General features: G+C 42.7%; 1 protein-coding gene across 1 annotated transcript; it reads right to left on the minus strand.

The window, feature by feature from the left end:
• LOC141110615 (uncharacterized) lies at nucleotides 1-22401 on the minus strand. Its single transcript, XM_073602057.1, has 5 exons — nucleotides 22245-22401; nucleotides 15965-16084; nucleotides 13047-13199; nucleotides 4798-4947; nucleotides 1-309 (listed from the first exon to the last, which is right to left on the minus strand). The coding sequence occupies exons 1-5, from the start codon at nucleotides 22291-22293 to the stop codon at nucleotides 116-118; spliced, it is 666 nt and encodes a 221-aa protein (XP_073458158.1). The 5' UTR covers nucleotides 22294-22401; the 3' UTR covers nucleotides 1-115.
• Between the last annotated feature and the right edge of the window lie 2118 nt (nucleotides 22402-24519).

Here is a 24519-nt window from a genome sequence, read left to right on the forward strand (position 1 = left end):
ATGAGTTAAAGATTTTATTAACATGCATTTAGCCCATCTACTGTTTGATACATCTCAATGCTGTTTGTTGTCATTATTTCTAAAGCAACCAAACTTATGACGTTTTACACATGCATCAAAGTCCTAACAAAAAATCAAGATCAAGCAGCTGTTTTGGTTGTATTTTTCTAGCAGGAATAAGCGGTATTGCAGGGGTACACGTCTTCTCTATTGCTTTTAATTGCTTTGCTCCGATAACAAATTCATCCCCCATTTTACAACCACCTTCTGTAAAGCAGGCTTGCATTGACATTGGTACTTCCTTACCATCTGCAAATCAAGATAAGATTTTCTTTTTACCAAATACTTCTAAATAGGGTACAGTGAATAATGTTACTAAACTTGATTTGCTCTGAACCTTGTCACCCTAAGACAGGTAATTTGTTACTTGAAGGATCCCCAGGTAAAAATAGGAGAAAACCCCTGAAAAAGGGAAAATAATGCAGCCACCACATCTAAGGATTAGTAAGCTGCAATATTTTTCATTTTTGTTTTAGGATTTGGTTGTTCCAAGCTGGAACTACATCAAGGTGGGCAGGGGCAGACCCTTAAATTATAGTAAGGAGATCTGACTGATGGACTCTTCATTGGGTGAAACAATATAGGGTAAATCAACCCACTAGATTTTGCTTCTAATCAAAATATTACTTTGGAGGGATTTGTTCCTTTAAAACATGGGGAATTCCTTACATGATTGGACAGTTCAAGTGACTTCAGAGAGAAGAGACAGAAGGGATCATTCCCTATTCCTATCACATACAGTATGTATAGTTCTAAAATTTAGATAGAGATAAAAGAGGATGAAAAGGGAAGGCTCATTTGTTTGATGTTCAATAGTAGCAAAAATGTGTTCTTGATTGCTTGATTTTTATTAAAAATGTAGTTTCTATGTAAAATATTGTACATATGCAGTCTAAACTATATACAGGATTCATTTAATATATATTTCATTTAAGTAGGCAAAGGAACTCTGTGTTGCACCTTAAAGTAAAGGGGATCTTTAGAGCCTTATACCATTCTTATTATCAATGAACGTCAAAGTGAATCAAAATGTATGGCAAGGAGTACATCATATATATAAAGTATCTCACAAAAGTGAGTACACCCCTCACATTTTTGTAAATATTTTATTATATCTTTTCATGTGACAACACTGAAGAAATGACACTTTGCTACAATGTAAAGTAGTGAGTGTACAGCTTGTATAACAGTGTAAATTTGCTGTGCCCTCAAAATAACTCAACAGACAGCCATTAAAGCCACTTACCAACTGGCCACTGTATATATACGTCATTACTTTGAAGATGGATATCTTGGTATCGGCAGCAGCTGCTGCCACAACCGAGGTATCCATCTTTAGGACCGGCGGTTCTGTACACGATAATGGTGGTCTCTGCGGCGGGTTCGCCGCGAGATCACCGTTATCAGCAGCGGGAGAGGTGCCACCCTCCCTCCCGCCGCTCTCCCGCCGCTCTCCCGCCGCTCTCCCGCACCCTCCGCCGCTTACCAGAGCCGTCGGTAGCGGCGGAGGCGATCGGGTCCTTTCACTTCCTCAGTATGGAGACGAGTGAGGCTAAGATGCCCCCGACCCGTCTCCATACCATAGGACGGCTGAAGCGACGTCATTACGTCAGCTCTGCCCACTTGTCTTAAAGGCACAATTTTTTTTGTGTCATTTTTTTAAAACGACTTTTTTTTTTTTTTTTTTTGCATTAAAGTCTAAAAATGAGATCTGAGGACTTTTTGACCCCAGATCTCATATTTAAGAGGACCTGTCATGCTTTTTTCTATTACAAGGGATGTTTACATTCCTTGTAATAGGAATAAAAGTGACACAATTTTTTTTTTTTTTTAAACAGTGAAAAAAATAAATAAAATAAAGTAAAATAAAGAAAAAAATTTTTCCCAAAGCGAACGCATACATGAGTAGCGCCTGCATATGAAAGTGGTGGTCAAACCACACATGTGAGGTGTCGCCGCGACCGGTAGAGTGAGAGCAAAAATTCTAGCCCTAGACCTCCTCTGTAACGCAAAACATGCAACCTGTAGAATTTTTAAACGTCGCCTATGGAGATTTTTAAGGGTAAAAGTTTGACGCCATTCCACGAGCGGGCGCAATTTTGAAGCGTGACATGTTGGGTATCAATTTACTTGGCGTAACATTATATTTCACAATATGAAAAAAAATTGGGCTAACTTTACTGTTGTCTTATTTTTTTATTCAAAAAAGTGAATTTTTTGCAAAAAAAGTACGCTTATAAGACTACGGTGCAAAAAAAAGTATTGCAATGACTGCCATTTTATTCTCTAGGGTGTTAGAAAAAAGCAATATATAATGTTTGGGGGTTCTAAGTAATTTTCTAGTAAAAAAACCTGTTTTAAACATGTAAACACCTAAAATCCAAAACGAGGCTGGTCTTTAAATGGTTAATGTCTAAACCACTGGCAACAAAAGTGAGTATACCCCTAAGTGAAAATGTCTAAATTGGACCCAAAGTGTCAATATTTTGTGTGGCCACCATTATTTTCCAGCACTGCCTTAACCCTCTTGAGCATGGAGTTCACCAGAGCTTCACAGGTTGCCACTGGAGTCCTCTTCCACTTCTCCATGATGACATCATGGAGCTGGTGGATGTTAGAGACCTTCCGCTCCTCCACCTTCCATTTGAGGATGCCTCACAGATGTTCAATACGGTTTAGGTCTGGAGACATGCTTGGTCAGTCCATCACCTTTACCCTCAGCTTCTTTAGCAAGGCAGTGGTCATCTTGGAGGTGTGTTTGGGGTCGTTACCATGTTGGAATATTGCCCTGCGGCCCAGTCTCCGAAGGGAGGGAATCATGCTCGGCTTTATGTCACAGTACATGTTGGCATTCATGGTTCCCTCAATGAACTGTAGCTCCCCAGTGCCAGCAGCACTCATGCAGCCCCAGACCATGACATGCTTGATTGAAGGTAAGACACACTTGTCTTTGTACTCCTCACCTGGTTGTCGACACACACGCTTGACACCATCTGAATCAAATACGTTTATCTTGGTCTCATCAGACAACAGGTCATGGTTCCAGTAATCCATGTCCTTAGTCTGCTTGTCTTCAGCAAACTGCATGCTTTCTTTTGCATAATCTTTAGAAGAGGCTTCCTTCTGGGATGACAGCCATACAGACCAATCTAATGCAGTGTGCGGCTTATGGTCTAAGCACTGACAGGCTGACCCCCACCCTTTCAACCTCTGCAGCAATGCTGGCAGCACTCATACGTCTATTTCCCAAAGACAACCTCTGGAAATGACACTGAGCATGTGCACTCAACTTCTTTGGTCGACTGTGGCAAGGCCTGTTCTGAGTGGAACCTGTCCTGGTAAACTGCTGTATGGTCTTAGTCAACGTGCTGCAGCTCAGTTTCAGGGTCTTGGCAATCTTGTTATAGACCTAGGCCATCTTTATGAAGAGCAACAATTATTTTTTTCAGATCCTCAGAGTTCTTTGGCATGAGGTGCCACGTTGAACTTTCAATGACCAGTATGTGAGATTGAGAGCTATAACACCAAACTTAACACACCTGGTCCCCATTCACACCAGAGACCTTGTAACACTAACAAGTCACATGACTCCAGGGAGGGAAAATGGCTAATTGGGCCCATTTTCACTTAGGGGTATACTCACTTTAGTTTCCAGTGGTTTAGACATTAATGGCACAGTACATGTTGGCATTCATGGTTCCCTCAATGAACTGTAGCTCCCCAGTGCTGGCAGTACTCATCCAGCTCCAGACCATGACATTCCCACCACCATGCTTGACTGTAGGCAAGACACACTTATCTTTGTACTCCTCACCTGGTTGCCGCCACACATGATTGACACCATCTGAACCAAATAAGTTTATCTTGGTCTCGTCAGACCACAGGTCAAGATTCCAGTAATCCACGTCCTTAGTCTGCTTGTCTTCAGCAAACTGTTTGCAGGCTTTCTTGTGCATCATCTTTAGAAGAGGCTTCCTTCTGGGACAACAGCTATGCAGACCAATTTGATGCAGTGTGCGGCGTATGGTCTGAGCACTGACAGGCTAACCCCCCCACCCCTTAAAACTCTGCAGCGATGCTGGCAGCACTCATATGTCTATTTCCCAAAGACAACTTCTGGATATGACGCTTAGCATGAGCACTCAACTTCTTTGGTCGACCATGGCGAGGCCTGTTCTGAGTGGAACCTGTTCTGTTAAACCTCTGTATGGTCTTGGCCACCATGCTGCAGCTCATTTTCAGGGTCTTGGCAATCTTCTTATAGCCTAGGCCTTCTTTATCTAGAAAAAACATTCTTTTTTTCAGATCCTCCGAGTTCTTTGCCATGAGGTGCCATGTTGAACTTCCAGTGACCAGTATGAGAGAGTGAGAGCAATGACACCAAATTTAACACACCTGCTCCCCATTCACACCTGGGACCTTGTAACACTAACGAGTCACATGACACCGGGGAGGGAAAATGGCTAGTTGGGCCCAATTTGGTGATTTTCACTTGGTGTACTCACTTTTGTTGCCAAATGGCTGTGTGTTGTGTTATTTTGAGGGGACAGAAAATTTACACTGCTATACAAGCTGTACACTCACTACTTTACATTATAGCAAAGTGTAATTTCTTCAGTGTTATCACATGAAAAGATATAATAAAATATTTACAAAAATGTGAGAGGTGTACTCACTTTTGTGCGATACTGTTTATGTGGTAATCACAATAGAATCATAATTGCGATAGATACATACCGGGCAGCAGAACAAGTGACCTAAACTTCAAACACTCAAATTCGTTCCCACGGCACAATACCATTCCATTGCTTTTGCAGCCATCAGTAGATGTAGTCACATAGCAGCTTGGACACATGAAGTTGTTTAGTGGCATTTTATCACATTGTTCTGGAAAATAAAAATAAATTAATACATTTTCTATCTATATATTTATGTACATACCTGGGAACTTTCCAATCGAGTTTGGGGTGGAGGAAGTTTACCTGTCCTGAACAGTCCTGACCTCAACCCGATAGAACACTTTTGGATGAATTAGAGCAGAGACTGCGAGCAAGGCCTTCTCATCCACATTAGTGCCTGACCTCACAAATGCGCTTCTAGAAGAATGGTCAAACATTCCCATAGACACTCTCCTAAACCTTGTAGACAGCCTTCCAAGAAGAGGTATAGCTGCAAAGGGTGGGCCAACTCAATATTGAACTCTATAAACTAAGACTGGGATGCCATTAAAATTGATGTGCGTGTAAAATAGTAGTGTATGTATATAAATATATATATATATATATATATATATATATATATATATATATATATATATGTATGTATGTGTGTGTGTGTGGCGCAATCCATTGCGCCGGAATACTTCCGCCCATAGTATCACTACGGGTGCATTGTTCTTGTTTGGCACCACCCTAGGACATGGGTGGTGCTTTCCCTCCGAGTTACGATGTCACTTCCGGTTTCCCTGGCCAATGATAAACCGGAAGTGACGTCAGCAGCTCCGCGGAACACACGGCCCGAACTGAGCTTTTTTTTCCACAGCCTTCCCTCCTCTCTACACTGACATTTCCATCCCAGCCTGGAGCACTGGCAGCTATGGTTGGCAGGCTAGCCTTGCAGGATGTCCCTGAGCTGCTGGACATGAAGAAGGGGGAAAGGGTGCTGGACAGTTCAGACTCAGGACTCCTCCCAAGTCCTTGTCCCAGCAACTGACTCCTCAGCCCACTAACAGCAGACAAGTCCTCTGATCAGGAGGTGTCCGGGCCAAAAGTGCAGGTGGTGATTACAGTCCTGTCTATTTACTACAGGTCATTGGGCTGTCACATAAGAGCCTTTATAGATATAACCTCATGGACTCTAGGGGGCATAAGGTGTACAAGGGCACACTGTGTTCCAGCAATGTGATGTTCATTGATGATGTGATCATTGGTGATCAGTAATGGGATGATGATCAGTGATGCAACGTGATGATAATCAATGATGTGAACAGTAATGATCAGACTGATGTGATTCTGGGCTGTTTACTCTGCTGTGAGTCTGGGCTATATACTCTGCTGTGAGTCTCAGCTGTTTACACTGCTGTGATTCTGGGCTTTATACTCTGCTGTGAGTCTGGGCTGTATACTCTGCTGTGAGTCTGGGCTGTATACTCTGCTGTGAGTCTGGGCTGTATACTCTGCTGTGAGTCTGGGCTGTATACTCTGCTGTGAGTCTGGGCTGTATACTCTGCTGTGAGTCTGGGCTGTATACTCTGCTGTGAGTCTGGGCTGTATACTCTGCTGTGAGTCTGGGCTGTATACTCTGCTGTGAGTCTGGGCTGTATACTCTGCTGTGAGTCTGGGCTGTATACTCTGCTGTGAGTCTGGGCTGTTTACACTGCTGTGAGTCTGGGCTGTATACTCTGCTGTGATTCTGGGGCTGTATGCTCTGCTGTGAGTCTGGGCTGTATACTCTGTCCTGTGATTCTGGGGCTGTATACTCTGTCCTGTGATGCTGAGCTGTATACTCCTGACACTATGGGTGGAAGCAAGTGGAATACAGGGGACGGAGTGGGTGGATGCTATAGGGGTTGTGCTTATAAGTGGAGGGGCTGGTCTGGCGCTCCAATATCCTAAAACTTCACCAGCAGTCACTGCCCTGCACATCCATATAATATCAGAGGAGGAAATGAGGGGATTTACACAGCCATACAATTCTAGCGGCATTGGACTTCTCCACTCCTTCTCTAGTTAAAGCTGCTCTTCTGCAACAGCCTCTTTCTCTGCCACTCTGTAGGAGGAGGAATTTTTGGGGTGGGGGGATTAGCTCTGTCAGGGGAAGGTCATTTGTGGTTGTACAGTTGTTGTCTGTGTGTTACCTACTTTCTGTATGATACACACCCTTGATTAGAATCTGGTATGTATTTGGGGGGTGTGGGCCCCACCTCATTGGTTAGCAGATACAATTTGCTTATCTACCGTTAGATGACTCTGTGGCAATTTTGGTATGGTAAGAGAAAAGTTATAAGCAGTTGTTAGCTCCCTTTTAGAGAAAACCCTCCCTAGGGATGCCAAGATATAGACCTACTGTCATGGTTATGCAATAGAGTTTTGTCTGTCAGCTTACCTGTCTCCATGTGTTCATCTCTAGAGACCATCCTCCGCACTGCAGGCCAGCCCTGCTGATCAACCTTTGTGTGTTTGGCTTCCTGTTTCCTGCCTGCCGTGTGCTCTACGTTTGTTTCTGTTACCGACCTTGGCATGTTCTCAACTATTCCTGTCTGCTCGTGACCCTGACCTTTGGCGTGTCACCGACTATCCCTGTTTGCCTGTGACCCTGAACCATTGGCGTGAACTCTGTTGTCCTTGTCTGCTTGTGGCCCCGACCTTGGCTTATTCCCTTACTATCTCTATCCTCCTGTTGTCTACTTTTGGTGTGAGCTGGGGGACCCTGGGGGTCACGACCTGGAGCCAGTTGCAGCCCAGTCCATCCTCACCACTAGAGGCTCTGGTGAACACCTGCTGGCTCTTACACTCCGCGTCCTAGGGAATCTTACGCTCTAACCCCGGTGGGATCCGTGTTGGTGTTCCAGCGGCCCTGCCTTCCTTACCACCCTGACTCCCATCCGCAGCAGTCAGCCGTAGGGTCCACTACCTTGCGGTGCACTCCTGATCCCAACGGTGTGCATCTGTCACCTAGCCTCAAGGTGACCTGACACCTACACTGAGATGAGCTAAGGGGCCCTATGCGGGATGAATTTCCAGGAGAGGTGGTATAGATCAGGGTTTTTCAAACAGGGTGCCGCGGACAGATCCCGATCTGAACGCTACTCTGTGTTAACTCTCATGCAGTGCGACTCTGCGAGGAGAGAGGGAGGACAGCCCGCACGGCTCTCTCCTGCAACTATGTGTACTATTGTCAGCAAAGCAGAAAGCTGTGCATGCCGCCCGCCTGAGTCCTACCAACCGATGACTCATCAATTGTTAAGGTTAAGCTTTCTGCTTTGTTGTCAATAGTACACATATCTGCAGGGAGGAGGAGATAGCTGTGCATACTGTGCTCTCTCTCTCCTCGCAGAGTCGCACTGCATGGGAGTTAAAGTGGAGTTCCACGCAAAAATGGAACTTCCGCTTTAAGGGAGGTGACCCTCTAACATGCCACATTTGACATGTCATTTTTTTTTGGGGGGGAACCGGTACCCTATTTTTAGAGGGTTCCACCTCCCACTTCCTCCTGGTGCACCACGGCAGCAGAAGGGAGATCACCTCTCCCCCCTCCCTCTTGGCCATCATCTGGGACACATCACAGGTCACAGGCTTTGTTCCCCCACATCGCTGGACCCTGGGACAGGTAAGTGTCCGATTATTAATAGTCAGCATCTGCAGTATTTGTAGCTGCTGACTTTAAATTATTTTTTTAAGCAGAACTCCGCTTCAACACACACAGCCCACAGTTGGGGAAGCAAGACTGGGATGAAGAAGAGCAACAGCAGCTGATCATATTTTACTGGGAGAGGATGCAGAGCAGTAGGTGTTCATTCAATGGGGAATGAAGGAAGAGGAAGCAGAGAGAACTGATTGTGAAACATGGAGGGAGGGAACACTGCACAAGAGTTAAAGTGGTTGTAAAGTCAGAAGTTTTTTTTTTCATCTTAATGCATTAAGATAAAAAGCCTTCTGTGTGTAGCAGCCCCCTCTCAGCCCCCCTAATGCCGCGTACACACGAGCGGACTTTTCAGCATCAAAGGTCCGACGGTCTTTCCAACGGACTTTCGACGGAGTTACGCGGACTTTTGAATGAACGGACTTGCCCACACACAAACGGACTAAAGTCCGTTTGTTTTGAACGTGATGACCTATGAATAAGGAAGTTCATAGCCAGTGGCCAATAGCTGCCCTAGCGTTGTTTGTCCGTCGGACTAGCATACAGACGAACGGATTTTTCGATCGGACTCGAGTCCGTCGGAAAGATTTGAAACATGTTCTATTTCTAGATCCGTCAGAATTTTCAATAGAAAAGGTCCGATGAAGCCCACACACGATCGTAATGTCCGACGGATTCGTTCCGTCGGACCTTTTCTGCTAGACAGTTCGCTCGTGTGTACGCGGCATAATACTTACCTGAGCTGCTGTCAATCAAACTCAGTTAGCCAATCAGGAGAGGGGGGGCGGGCCGAACCGCAGCTCCGTGTTTGAATGGCTCAGGTGCCCCATAGCAAGCTGCTTGCTGTGAGGGCACTAAACAGGAGGGAGGGGCCAGAAGCTCCAGTTAGGGACCCAAGAAGAGAAGGATCCAGGCTGTTCTGTGCAAAACCAACTGCACAGGGTAGGTAAGTATAACATGTTTGTTATTTTAATAGAAACAAAATGAGACTTTACAATCACTTTAAGGACAGCCCACATTTGTGCTAGGCGGAGGGGATTTGAGAGGATTGTGCTGGGAGAGGGAATTTGGGGGGGAGGGGAATTGAAGTGTGGTTTGCGCTAGGAGTGATGATTTAGGAAAAGTTGGGTTCGTGCTGTGAGGGGGGATGGGGGGGGGTTGTGCTAGGAGGAGGAATTTGGGGGGGTGGATGCTAGGAGGGGGGGATTTGGTGAGAAATTTGTGCTAGGACAGGGGATTTAAGAGGTTTTGTGGTAGGAGGAGGTTTAGGGGGTGTTGGGGTTTTGCTATGTGGGGGAATTTGGGGGGCTTTGTGCTAGGAGGAGGAATTTGGGGGGATTTGTGCTAGAAGGGGGAATTTGGAGGAGTTACAATCTAACATCACTGAACTTCGCCTCACAGACTACATTTTAGAGCTTGTTCACACCAGGTGCAGTGAGGTAACAGGGGTCTGAACAGAGTCCTTCTGTGAGAGTAACGGTGGACGCTTGGGAATTAATGTCATCAGGGAGCATTTCCTGATGGGCAAAGCTAGAGAAGGGACATTTGGAAGAGACTGGTATACTAAAGGAGGCATCTTCAAGCTTTTGGGCATCATGATGGAAAGCATAAGGTAGTGGACTTTGTATACATAGAGAAGTGGTCCGAATGGAGGAGAGTCAGTAGGGAAGATGGCTAAAAGATGTGTACTTGTGCTCTGCACTGAAATAACTGCTAAAGAATGTTTAACCTTTCACATTGCATTCTGCTCTGAAGATTCTGATAGTATGTCAAATGTGAAATGGCATGAGAAATAATGTGAAGATGTGAAGGTGCAGTAAAGTGCTGAAAATGCATTCATGTGTGGACATTCCTTTATTAAGTGTTATGCCGCGTACACACGGTCGGACTTTACGGCGGACTTTGCCCGGCGGATTTTTCGACGTACTTTCCGACGGACTTTGTGAATGAACGGACTTGCCTACACACAATCCACCAAAGTCCGTCGAATTCGTACGTGATGACGTACGACCGGACTAAAACAAGGAAGTTCATAGCCAGTAGCCAATAGCTGCCCTAGCGTGCCTTTTTGTCCGTCGAACTAGCATACAGATGAGCGGACTTTTCGACCGGACTCGATTTCAACGGATAAATTTTAAACAAGTTTAAAATCTAAGTCCGTCCAACTTTTGAGAAAACAAAGTCCGCTGGAGCCCACACACATCGAATTGTCCGACGAAATCCAGTCCGCCGGGCAAAGTCCGCCGTAAAGTCCGCTCGTGTGTACGCGGCATTAGTCATAGAGCTAGGAATTTGTGTGTGGGCCTCTAACCAGGAGACATATGGTGGCTACAAAACAGTTGAATGAGTGTTCTAATCAAAAGTAGAAGAGGAGTGGGACTGATACAACTTGGTGCCAACATCTGACCATACTATCAGAATCTTTAGTGTAGAACGCCATATGAAAGGTTAAACATTCTTTAACAGTTATTTAAGTGCAGAGCAGAATTATACATCTTTTAGCCATCTTCCCTCTTGCCTCTCCTCCTTGGGAGCACCAAAGCATTTGGACCACTTCCCTATGTAACTTTGCCCAGCAGAAGATTCTCCCTGGTGACATCCATTCCCAAGCTTCCACCGTTACTCTTAACTCCTACACATTATTTATAAAACAAAGCAAGCTTGCAGAGAAGCTTGAATTAACAATATTGTAATGGCTTTTTTTCTTTTCCTTCGTAAAATGATCAATTATGCTATATTACTTTGTTCACAAATGCATTACTTGCCGGTCGGGTTTAGGGGCATTTTTAATGTTGCACTTTCAGCAATATTAAAGTCACTGCTCTGCAAAATTGTATTTGCAATGGTGAAAGTCCCCTGGGGCAGTGCCCCATGCACTTCTTTTGCCAATCCACTGGTTATTAGCCTTAAATTGGAGAAAACTGATTTGACAGATTCAGTTCTTATTGACTTCAATGTGGTTTAGACTCGGCATCAGAACTTTTAATATGTTTGGCCACACCTCTGCAAACTGAGGATGCAGATGAAACAAGAAAGAAGAGGTGGGTCTGGTGGCCCACCTTTATGCTGCAGTTCAGGGAAGGCCATACCAGAGCTTTCAGTGCTCCATGGAGAGTGTAGTAGAGGCAATTAATGCTGAGGAGTGGAGTGGGTAGAGGTGGGTCAGGCTCAGGATTGCCACCTTTACTTCAAGCCAAACCCGAACACTTTAGCCTGTGATACACTGCTGCTCCTAAATTCAAATATACTGTAGGAGCTTTTGCCTTTTTTTTATGACTGGGTGTCCATGCACACATAGGCTTTTACCAGAGTTTAGGAGCAGCAGAATTTAGAGGCAGTGAAATTCTCCTCTCCCGAATGCAATTCTTCTGCTGATTCTTCAAGCTTTTGGGCATAAAAAAACTCTATACACTGCTATGGACTTCTTAATTTCAATGGCCAGAATAAATTACAATTCCGGCCAATTAAATAAATAAACACCCAAACACCAAATGCTGCTAAACCCACGTAAACTGGTTGAAAAAATGCAGCTTAGGTGAGTTTTTAACTTTTTAAACCAGTGTGCATTAAGCCTTATTCTGGTGCAGCAGTATGGGGAGTTCAACTTCCAGGCAGACCTTGTGTGATGACACCTGCCTGGTCCTGCACACATGTCCTGCTTTTAGGCTACTATTGGATGGATACCATGTAAAACCGCCTGCACCTTGCCACCTCTTGGAGTTTGGCATCTGTGCATCCAAGCAACCACTACCTACAATGCTTACAGTCAACGGATGCTGAGCATTACAGAGAGCTGGAGAACTGAGCCCAGCCAGTAATGAACTGGCAAGAAAAGCCAACATTGCTGGCCTGACTATGGCAAGTTCCCAGGTATGTCTTTCTGTCTGTTGGTATTTCTTCACCTAGTTGTCCTCAGCTTATAACCTCCAGTGGTGGATGTTGATGGAATAGGGTACTGTATAGGAAAACAGTTTGGTGCACCTTTTGAACTTCAGTTTTAGTCACTTAGGTCAGGCTACCTGCCTAATTCTAATACTCTTGCTTGCTAGTGATTAATGCAACTGAAGAAGCTCTATCTAGGTTCACCTAGCTTCAAACAGAAAATCTTTTGCATGCACTTATCTGTATAAACTGCTCAGCATACTACTTCATGGGTAACAATTCATCATCTACAAGCACTTTCCTTGTAGTGATGTAGACTTCGTCCTTGAAGATGATGAATATTTTAGTTTTACATAAAGTGATGAAGGGTCCAGATTGTGGAGATGTGCTTTCTTTATTTATCTTGGTGACTGTTGTTGCTGGAGAGTGGAGGAAATCCAATAAGTTGCCACCAGAACGGGAAAGAATGTGAAATCATCCAATAAAGGTGCCTGTTTTGGTAACAACTGTTTAAAAAGAGATTTTCCTTTTTGTGTCTTCTGGACAGGAAGTGAAGGGAAATCCTAATGGCACACAGATGGCAAATAAAATTGCCTACTCTACCCAAAATGACAAAAATGGGCTTTAAATACTTTCAAACTTACAGTTGCTTGCTGAATTACTGCACTTTTTTTTGCTTCAAAAAATAGGAGGAAGACAACAAAACTATAATTATTTTCACAGACAAGGATAAATAAACTCACCCTTATACTCCAGTTCGGCGTTACTGTTGTCTCCTTCCCTACATTCACCACTGACTCGGAGTTTGAAGCCATGGTTTGTTGATACGGAGAAGCAATTATCACACATTATATCCGTTGCACACGTTTTTTTCACAGTATTATAAATCACATTGCCTGAAAAAAAATATCACAAAGAATGAAAGTAAACATTTGTCTTACAAGAAATGACTGGGGGGACAAAAAACTGGCATTGGATAAGGTAAGTATGCAAGTGCTAAATCTGATTTTGGGATATAGTTATGGGTTAAGTCTATCTAAAGTTGGCTATACACTGTTAGTATTTTTTTATCCTGAACAAAGGATGGGATTCCCCTGAAGGAATGCCCCCCTGTCGGGACATTGTGCTGTTGCCAAAATACACTGATCAGCGGCTGTAGCCACTGATCCAGAAACATTTTCCAGCTTAGTGGTTAGAGTGAAGGTCAAGGTTCGAGTTTATGGGCCTAACTGTTAGGTTAAACATTAGAGGATGGTTAAATTGTAACAGTTGAGTGTTAGGGTTAGGTTTAGTAACACAATGGGATTGATTTATGAAAACTGGAGAATGCACAATCCAGTGCAGCTGTACATGGTAGCCAATTAACTTCTAACATCAGCTTGTTCAATTAAGCTTTGACAAAAAACAGAAGAGATGCTGCCTTCTATATAACAGCAACTCTCCCACCCAGTGGCAGCTTGTGCTCAATTTTTTGGGAGGGGCGGCAAACAAACCCCCCCACCAGGTCTGCACTCACCCAATATACAGTCATGGCTTCCCTGACTTCTCCTTCCAGCTAATCCGGTCTTAAGGTCTGCCTCCTGTTCTGATTAGCCGGGAGGAGAAGCCAGGAGACCATTGCGAATATTGGGTGAGTTTGACTTTTTTGAAGCCAATCAGAGCCTCAGGCTCTAATCATGTGCTTCCAAAAAAAAAAAAAACGAAGAGTCCAGTGCCCCACATGGAATTAGGGGGGCTGCGCCCCTTATGGACCGGCCGCCGCTGTTCCCAACTTTTCACTCTGCTGTTCATTCACAGAAGGCTTTTTATTTTGTGAATAAGCTAATATAATACAATGTTCTCTGTGACTGGGCAAGAGGAGGGGAAGCCACAGTGGCTGCAGGTGACTATGCAGTTGTAGAGCTGAGACCAGGAGGTCCAGTGACGGAGAAAATATAGCAAAAGCTATGCTCTTGGCACTCAGTAAAAATGTAATTGTAAATCAAAGAGATAAGTCCATGAGGTGGCATACACCTTGTTGGACTTAATCGAGAAATGTTTTCCAGCTTAGTGGTTAGGGTGCAGGTCAAGGTTAGTGTTTATGGGGCTAAATGGTAGGTTACACATTAGGGGGCTGGTTAAATGGTAACGTTTGAGTGTAAGGGTTAGCTTTAGTAACACAATGGAATTGATTTACGAAATCTGGAGAGTGCAAAATCTGGTACAGTTGTGCATGGTAGCCTATTAACTTCTAACATTAGTTTGTTCAATTAAGCTTTGACAAAAAAAAAAACTGGAAGCTGATTTGTTTCTATGCAGAACTTTACCAGATTTTGCACTCTCCAGTTTTAGTAAATCAACCCCAATAGGTTTGAGGTAAGAGCTAAGCAGGGTCAGGTTCATTGATAAGTGTTAAGTTTAAGGGCTAAGTGTAGTTAAGTTTGTGTGGGTAAGGGAGCTTAGTTAAGTGTTAAGAAATCCTTCCAAAAGTCCAAAAACCTTCCTTTACCTTCCCTAACTGATCTGAATCCTCCTACATTTTGTGTATCACATGCCCCCCATACCCAGATACAGCACTATGCTCACGATGGGAGGGTTTCAAGAACACAGGCAGTGCTGTCAATATAAAAAGCAATGGACAGGACAAGGTGTGGCCAGGTGATGATTGACAAGCTACAGACTTGTGACTCATCAGGGGAAATGGTGTTAGCCACACCCAGGGCTGCTGTGAGAAACCACGGGGCCCCATACAGCCAATCTGTCAACCCCCTCATCCCAAATAAAGACAGTTTACTATCAGTTATGAATGAACACAGTGAGTGATAGCTATCAATCACTCATTGTGTTCATTAAGGAAAGGAAGGGGCTGGTAAATGTGACATATTTACTGGACCCTCCGTCCTGAAGGATCCTATGGTGTCCATGCATCTGCCGGTTGGAAGGAGGAGAGGGAGGCAGGTGGCACAGTGGTGGTGGCAGGGGTACACAGGGGGCCTGGGCAGCAGGGGGAAATGTTTAGTGTCCAAGGAGAGTGCTTGGTGCGGCAGGGGGGCGATTACTGGAACCCATCCCTTGCAAGGCTCACACTGCAGCAGCCAAAAGCCGGCGGGAGGGAGAAGATAAGACGTCAGCTTTCAGCTGCCCACCAATATCCATACAATGGTACAATTTGTAGCCTATACAAATCTAGGAAGAGGAGATGGATCAGAAACTAGGAAGAAGATAGGCAGAAAAGTGGTGTTAGGGAAGGAAGAATGCGCTCCTGAGGAGTAGAGAGCCAGGGAGGGGATGAGGAAAGCTAGAGAGGAAGGGAGGCCAGGGTTAGAGGCCTAGCGGGGTTAGAGGCCTGACCTCACAAATGGACTTCTGGAAGAATGGTCAAACATTCCCATAGACACACTCCTAAACCTTGTGGACATCCTTCCCAGAAGAGTGGAAGCTGTTATAGCTGCAAAGGGTGGGCCAACTCAATATTGAACCCTATGAGCTAAGACTGGGATGCCATTAAAGTTCATGCACGTGTAAAGGCATGTGTCCCAATACTTTTGGTAACATAGTAAATAACAGCATGCAGTTCCATAATGCTAACAAGCTTACCTCCTTCCCAGTAAGAGATGTGCCACTGATATAAATTATGGTAATCTGGTAATAGATGCAACACAAGAACACAACCCATACTTACTGTTTTTGATGGATTCTGACAGCATCATGCACTTGGTTCCATTACATTCTGTATCCTTTTCTGTGCTGCATTCAGTTGAGTCAAGACTCCAACACCTTTTGCACATGGTTTTGAGATGCTCTAAAATACAAAAAGACAACATGATGGAATTAAAGTGAAAAATCTGTGATTTTCCCATTCAAGGCAAAGTTATCAGTTCAGCTAACTGTTGCCTCTCCTCATCTAACTACTACCTCCCTCCTTTTGTCCCACGGCACTGCATGGACCTGGTATAGCACAGAGTCTCAGGAAAGGGCGGGTGGCAACATGTTTCAGGAGCACAGCCCCCTTTGCCAAGCCTGCCCAAAGAAGAATATGCCAGCTTATAAGTAGGGATGGGCTATCTGTTCGAGTCGAACATGAGTTTGACTCGAACATTGGCTGTTCGCCCGTTCGCCGAACAGCGAACAATTTGGGGTGTTTGCGGCAAATTCGAAAAGCCACGGAGCACCCTTTACATGTCTTTGGGAGAAATCAAAAGTGCTAATTTTAAAGGTTAATATGCAAGTTATTGTCATAAAAAGTGTTTGGAGACCCGGGTCATGCCCCAGGGGACATGTATCAATGCAAAAAAAAGTTTTAAAAACCTCCTTTTTTTTGGGAGCAGTGATTTTAATAATGCTTAAAATTAAACAATAAAAGTGAAATATTCCTTTAAATTTCGTACCTGGGGGGTGTCTATAGTATGCCTGTAAAGTAACGCATGTTTCCCGTGTTTATAACAGTCCGAGAGCAAAATGAAATTTTTAAAGGAAAAAAAAGTCATTTAAAAGTACTAGCGCTAGTGCCGGCTATTAATGAATTGTCGGTCCCGACAATACACATAAAAGTCATTGAAAGTCATTGAAAAAAATAATATCTGCGGGGGTCCCCCAAAATTCCATTACCAGGCCCTTCAGGTCTGGTATGGATTTTAAGGGGAACTCCGCGCCAAAATGAAAAAAAAATGGCATGGGGTTCCCCCAAAAATCCACACCAGACCCTTATCCGAGCACGAAACCCGGTAGGCCGCAGGAAAAGAGGGGGGGACGAGAGAGCGCCCCCCCTCCTGAACCATACCAGGCCACATGCCCTCAGCATGGGGAGGATGTCCCCATGTTGATGGGGACAAGGGCCTCATCTCCACAACCCTTGCCCGGTGGTTGTTCGGGTCTGCAGGTGGGGGGCTTATCGGAATCTGGAAGACCCCTTTAACAAAGGGGACACCCGGACCCCGCCCCCCCATGTGAATTGGTAAGGGGTACGTGGTACCCCTACCATTTCACAAAATAAAAGTGCCAAAATGTTAAAAAGAACACAGGAGACAGCTTGGGACAAGTCCTTTATTAAAAATAAAAAAGAGATTCCAGCAATGTAATCCAATAAATCCATGCTCCTACTCCAGCGATGTAATCCAATTCTCGATCTCCAACGATGGATGATATCCAGAGACTCCAGCGAGGAACACGCACAGGATCCTGCCTCCACCGGAGGCACCCAGCCAATGACGTGGTGCCAGCTTGACAGCTCTTATGTAGCTGAGGGCGGGGCCACTCGTCATGTGACCCTGTCCCCCTCTGACATGGGGAAATGCCGGGGTTTCCCAGTGACGTGTACGGGTGACCTCGCCCCCCTCTGATGCAATGGGAATGTTGCGTTGCATCAGAGCGTGGCGGGGTCACCTGTACACATCACTGGGAAACCCCGGTGTTTCCCCTTTTCAGAGGGGGACAGGGTCACGTGACGGGTGGCCCCACCCTCAGCTACATAAGAGCTGTCAAGCTGGAGCCGCGTCATTGGCTGGGTGCCTCCGGTGGAGGCAGGATCCTGTGCGTGTTCCTCGCTGGAGATCGAGAATTGGATTACATCGCTGGAGTAGGAACATGGATTTATTGGATTATATCGCTGGAATCTCTTTTTTATTTATTTTTTTTTTTTATTTTTAATAAAGGACTTGTCCCAGGCTGTCTCCTGTGTTTTTTTTAACATTTTGACACTTTCCTTTTGTGAAATGGTAGGGATACAATGTGCCCCTTACCAATTCACATAGGGGGGGGCGGATCTGGGTGTCCCCTTTGTTAAAGGGGGCTTCCATATTCCGATAAGCCCCCCGCCCGCAGACCCCCACAACCACCGGGCAAGGGTTGTGGGGATGAGGCCCTTGTTCCTATCAACATGGGGACATCCTTCCCATGTTGCGCTCTCTCGTCCGCCCTCTTTTCCTGCAGCCTGCCAGGTTGTGTGTTTGGATAAGAGTCTGGTGTCAATTTTTGGGGGAACCCCATGCCATTTCTTTTTTTTTTTTTTTTAATTTTGGCGCAGAGTTCCCCTTAAAATCCATACCAGACCTGAAGGATCTGGTATGGATTTTTGGGGGGAAACCCAACGCCATTCTTTTTTTTAATTTTAGCGTAGAGTTCCCCTTAATATCCACACCAGACCTGAAGGGCCTGGTAAAGGAATTTTGGGGGACCCCCACACATTTTTTCTTTATTTTTCAATGACTTTCAATGACTTTTATATGTATTGTCGGGACCGGCAATTCATTAATAGCCGGCACTAGTACTTTTAAATGACTTTTTTTTTCCTTTAGAAATGTCATTTTGCTCTCGGACTGTTATAAACGCAGGAATCATGCGCTACTTTACAGGCATACTTTAGACACCCCCCCAGGTATGAAATTTAAAGGAATATTTCACTTTAAACATTATTAAAATCACTGCTCCCAAAAAAACGTCAGTTTCTAAAACTTTTTTTGCATTGATACATGTCCCCTGGGGCAGGACCCGGGTCCCCAAACACTTTTTATGACAAAAACTTGCATATTAACCTTTAAAATTAGCACTTTTGATTTTTCATGTTCGTGTCCCATAGACTTTAACGGTGTTTGCGTGTTCGAACAAATTTTCTGGATTTATTCTGGATGCGAACCGAACAGGGGGGTGATCGGCCCATCCCTACTTATAAGCACAGCTTCAGCGAAAGGAGCAGAGCGGGGAGAGCACTGCAAGTGGGACTTAAAGTGTCACTAAACCCACATCATAAAAAAACAATCACTACAATGGTGTATTACATGCTGTTCATGCTCACTCAGCCATTATGAGATTCACTTTCTGTATTCTGCAAAAAAAAAACTGGTTGATTCTGCTGCTCTCTATCTCCCCCTTCTGTTCAAGTCCCATTTCTGCTAGGGATTTTGCAGAGCATGGTTGGCAACTCTGCACATGCTCGTTTATCAGTGAGTTTCTATGCTGAGCATTTCCTCCCTATCACATCTGAGCAGCCCATGTGACTATAGAGTCACACATGCAGGCATATACACAGTGGTATATGACAGCCCACTCCCTCTCTCCTCTTCCATGCCCACTAACCAGCTAAACACAATATGGGTTGGGATATCACATGTAGATTGATCGAGGCTTCACCTCCCTCTTATTCTAAGACACAGGCTAGAAAGGCGTGATGCAGCCTATGGCTGGCAGAAATCCACCTACACCAATTGCCAAAAAATAATGAAGATTTGATTTCAAATATTATATTTGTATGACAATTTTTACGTTTTATTGATATGAATTATTTATTTTTACTCTGTATTCCAAAGGCTGTTTTTTTTTTACTTTGAACATGTGACCAGCAGCAGAGGACTAGAAGCTCCTCCTGATTATGTTTCCCTGCAGACAGACTGGGAAATATCTGGGGCATGTGATAGCTGTACATTGATTAGGAAAAAGGTACTTAGATTTTTTTTATTAAAATAATTACAGTGCCATCATCCATATACAGGAATAGAAGGGATAATATCAATTAAACTAGGTGTGTTTAGTATCACTTTAATGATATTTACAAAGCAGCCTACAAGCACCAGCGTAGCATCAAACTTAATACAAAGAGAAGATTGTGAATAAAGGAATATAACACAATGGTATACAATACTAACTGAACTACACGGCACCAAATATAATATAAAGTAATGTCTAAAAATTCACATAAAATATATATCCTAGAAATCATTAAGTGTCTAAGTGAAGGCTTATGAGATCAGATAAATAAGAGTATGGTATGGAGCAAAGCTGAGACATGATCAGTGGCATAGTTATATATGTGAAATTAAAAATATTAAGGTAAAATAATAGACATGTGCATTGCTAAAAAATTAATTTGTTTTTGTTTTTCTCATTTCTCGGGTCATTTGTTATGATCGCAATTCATAAATTCGAAAAAATTGTAAATTCGAAAAAAATCTGAAATTTGAAAAAACTCAGAAATATAAGAAATTCGAAAAAATTGGAAATTCCAAAAAACAAAAAAATGGGAAAATTCGAAAAAAAACGGAAATTTGAAAACCAGAAAATTCAAAAATCTGAAATAATAACTGACTAATAATAACTTAACTATTACTAATTATTAAATTATAGGTATTGGAATTTTCTTTCAAATTTGGCTGTTAGTGAATGAATACTAATTTATCCGAAGTCACGAATTATCCGAAATAACGAATGCTGCATCTAAACAAATGGAACGGAACAAATGAATAATAAATAATGATAATAAAACATTTTATTATTATTATTGTAATTTATTATTATTAATTCTTTACGTTCCATTTGTTTAGATATGGCATTCGTTATTTTGGATAATTCATAACTTCGGATAAATTTGTATTCTTTACGTTCACTAACAGCCAAATTTGAAAGGAAATTCCAATACCTATAATTTAATAGTTAGTAATAGTTAAGTTATTAGTTAGTTATTTCAGATTTTCAATTTTTTTTTATTTTTCGAATTTCCAATTTTTTCAGAATTCCCGATTTTTTTCGAATTTCCGAATTTCAGATTTTTTTGGAATTTCCAAATTTACTAATTTTTTCAAATTTACGAATTTTTGAATATTCAAAATTATGAATATTCAGAAAAGTTTGTTAAACGGGTTTTCGTTAATTCGGATATTAACGAATTAACAAAGTTGTCAAAGTTCATTAAAAAAATAATTTCAAACGAAACGAATGTCTGGGAAATAAAACATTCATATGGTCAGAATGAATGTAAATGTGAAAATATATATAAATGAACCGAATATCTTATTTAAAACGATCCTATTGAGTATTACATTCTGATTGGAATATGCAAGCATGATGTCACTAAGTGTGCAGCTCAAAAATGATTCCCCAAAATTCACTAATAATCAACTACAATGTTTACTTTAAAAATATAATAAAATAACATGAGAGAGATGAGGAAAATAATAATACGTGACACTAAATATTAAATATTGACAAAAAATGATAACATTGATAACCTAAGCTAATAATTACTGATAAAACAGTTGATGCCAAATTCAATATTGTGGCCTAGTGGATGAAGGGTCTCATGTATCCAAAAAGATTCCCGCTGGATGAGGGTGGTCATTTTATTACTTCCCCTCCCAATAGGGTTTTTTTTAATTCCCCAAAAAATTGAGGAAGAGAAGTCTTTATTGTAATGAGTTGCATCATGGTTTGAGATGCTATGTTTAGGGTAACCTTTTGTAATGTATTGGACATGTTCCCTGATTCTCATACACATTGGTCGTTTAGTTCGTCCAATAATTTGGATCTGGCATGGGCATTGGAGGGCATAGACTACTCCCTCTGTTCTATGTGTTATGCAATATATCTGAGAAGTATAGCCAAAGCTTTTTTGGCTGTTCTTGTCCTATGGATCATAGGAGTGCAGTTCATTTGAAAGCTTGCTAAAGTATTGTTTGATTGCCCAGTTCTTGGTCTTAGAGCTGGAGATGGACAGATGCAGGATTGGACCAATGCTGCATCCACCTAAGTGGGTATAGATTTTTATTTTTTTGTGAAACCCATACTTCTCTTTTAACATCCATCTGGGGCCATGTGTCTTTATTGTGAGCCCTGGATGGACCAGTAAGACATTTTTGGTGGACCCTTTCTATAAGTTCAGGGTTATATTGCTTATCAACAAACTTCTTTTTCAGTAACTGATCTTTCAAAATATTATCAGCTCTGTATCTCTGACAGAATCAACTGGTATTCTATTGCATTTTATAAATAGTTTTAGCAAAATGCTTTCAATTATATATTTAACAGACACAATTGGAGTAAATAAGACCAGTTCGTTGTTAAGATTTACACACTCTGTGGCTTCCAATTTACTACTTCCAATTTGTATTAGAATACAAACGTTTAGCATAGAATACAAATGGAGCAACGCAAATTAAAAAAAAAAAATACAATTTTATGCCATAAATATTTCCTACCTGTAGTTACCATGGCACTCAAGATCAAGACAACAAAGATTTTATTCATGGTTATGGAAGTTATGGTTATGGTTCAGGTTCGAAGGCCAATATTCGAGTAGCCTGACGGATCTTGTACCTGAAACTGTAGTTGAGTGAGGGTTTGGGATTATAGGAGAGATATTTATACTAATTTGAGTTTCATTTTGTGCCAAGGTACAGGGTACAAGGTGTACAAGCAGTTCCTCTTTGGCAAAATCCATATTTTACACAATTGCATTTTACTGTTTGTTCAACAAATGTTCTGAAATGTTTGGACACCTGTGCAAAGACTTGGAATGGTTTGTAAATGTTACTTTGTATCCAAGAACAATTTTCTACATTTCAAGAAAGAATTTAACCCCTGTTCTCACCAACGAACTACAAACACACAGTGAGAAAATAGTAAAGCCTATGTACCCAGGCAGCAGGACAAATGCATACCCCTCTGCTATCCCTGAAGGGTGTGATTGGTAACCCAGGAAAAGTCTGAGGCACTGGTTTGACAGCAGGAACGTGTGCCAGAAAATGCCTCATAAAACATATCTAAAACCGAAAATAAAAATGTAATATATTTAAATGAGGTGACTGTGTGAGTTTTAATATTATTTTTTTCCTTTATTTTCTCCTAATAATCATGAAAGTAACACACTTCCTCTCCCCTGGTGTCTAGCACCCCCCATGCTACTTTTTGTCACTTCCTTGCCTATTAAACTAGAAAATTGACATTTTTAACTTGACAGACTTGGCCCATTGATTTCCGGTTTGCCATCCAAATTTCTTTAAAAGGACAGTTCAGTTAATCACTTCTCACCACTTACTATGACATCACCTCTCCTTCTCTTTTAGGGCATGCCTGCTTTTTCTTTATTTTTTTTATTTTTTTGGACAGATCTTATTTGGGAAAGGGCTGGCAGCCTTTAGCTGTATTACTCCATGTTTTATTTTTGCTGTTGCCTGCCCTTTCCCCAAGCTGTTTAATTCCCCCCCCCCCCCTTCCATTTGCTGCTGTCCAGCCTTCCTCTTGCATTGTGGAAGGGTGGGCAGCCTCTGACCATAGGTTTTCCCCAGTGGTGGCTGGTGCTCAAAATTTTTTGGGGGGGCGCAAACAAACTGAAAAAAAAACCCCATCAATTGCAGCCTCACTATACCATCAAACGCAGCCACTATGCCCATCAATAGCCACCACTGTGCCCATCAAACGCAGCCACTGTGCCATCAAACACAGCCACTCTGCCATCAAATGCTGCCACTAAATGGACGCCTGGTAGGCGTCCATTTACAGCACCTGTCGTTTCAGCCAATCAGGTGACGGGTAAAAGACCAGAGCACCTGATTGGCGGAAAGGCGGTTCAGTGTTAGGAAAGCGAATATTCATTTGCTTTGTTAAACACAGCTGAGTGAACTGCGAGCGCCAAACATGGCGCTCACTGCTTGCCTTTTTTGACGCCTATTAGAGACTACGGCTCTAATCAGGTGCTTAAAAAAAAACACCCCGCCGCTGTAATTCAGGGGCTGGGCGCCTCAATAGGGGGTGGCAGCGGTGGCCATAGATAGATTCATGCAATGCATGAATCTATCTATTGGTGATAGAGGGGTGACTGGAGAGAGGGGGCGGCGCCCGTGCGCCCTTATGGATGCACCGCCACTGTTTAAACCCCAAAACTGATTATAGTGGTGATATTTGTGCCTCTGAGTTCCCAGCTGTGCCCACCTATGAATACCAGTAGCAAGGAGAATAATTTTTCTTTTTTGCAGCTCAATTAGATTATAAAGAATTTTGTCTGGCAAGTTATATGTAAGCACTTTAAACAAAGGGGTTAAGGGTTGGAACATAATTATTATGTGCTAAAATTCAACAAAATTCTGGTCCAATTAATAAAAGCAAGATATTCGGGTTATTTAAAATAGCTGTAACACATGCATCATTATCTAATAAGATCATTATTTACAGTAAATATTAGTTTTAATTAATAATCATTTTGGCAAAAAAGGCACATTATGTATGACTTTTAGCATTGTGAATTGACCTTTTTGTTTTTAAATGAGAAGCATTTAAAACTGGTAAACACAGTACAACCAATACTTCTGCTAAATGGATTTGCCATACGAGAGCAGTTTAAGCCAAAATCCATTTTTTTCCCCAATTTGTTCAGTAACCACATGCAGAGTGTCTCTAGAGAAGCATGCATGCAGGGTACAGTTTACTGATGTCCCCCTATTGGCCCAAAGTGTCAATATCTTTTGTGGCCACCAT

The sequence above is a fragment of the Aquarana catesbeiana genome, linkage group LG10, assembly GCF_042186555.1.
Source record: "Aquarana catesbeiana isolate 2022-GZ linkage group LG10, ASM4218655v1, whole genome shotgun sequence".
Classification (NCBI taxonomy): Eukaryota; Metazoa; Chordata; class Amphibia; order Anura; family Ranidae; genus Aquarana; species Aquarana catesbeiana.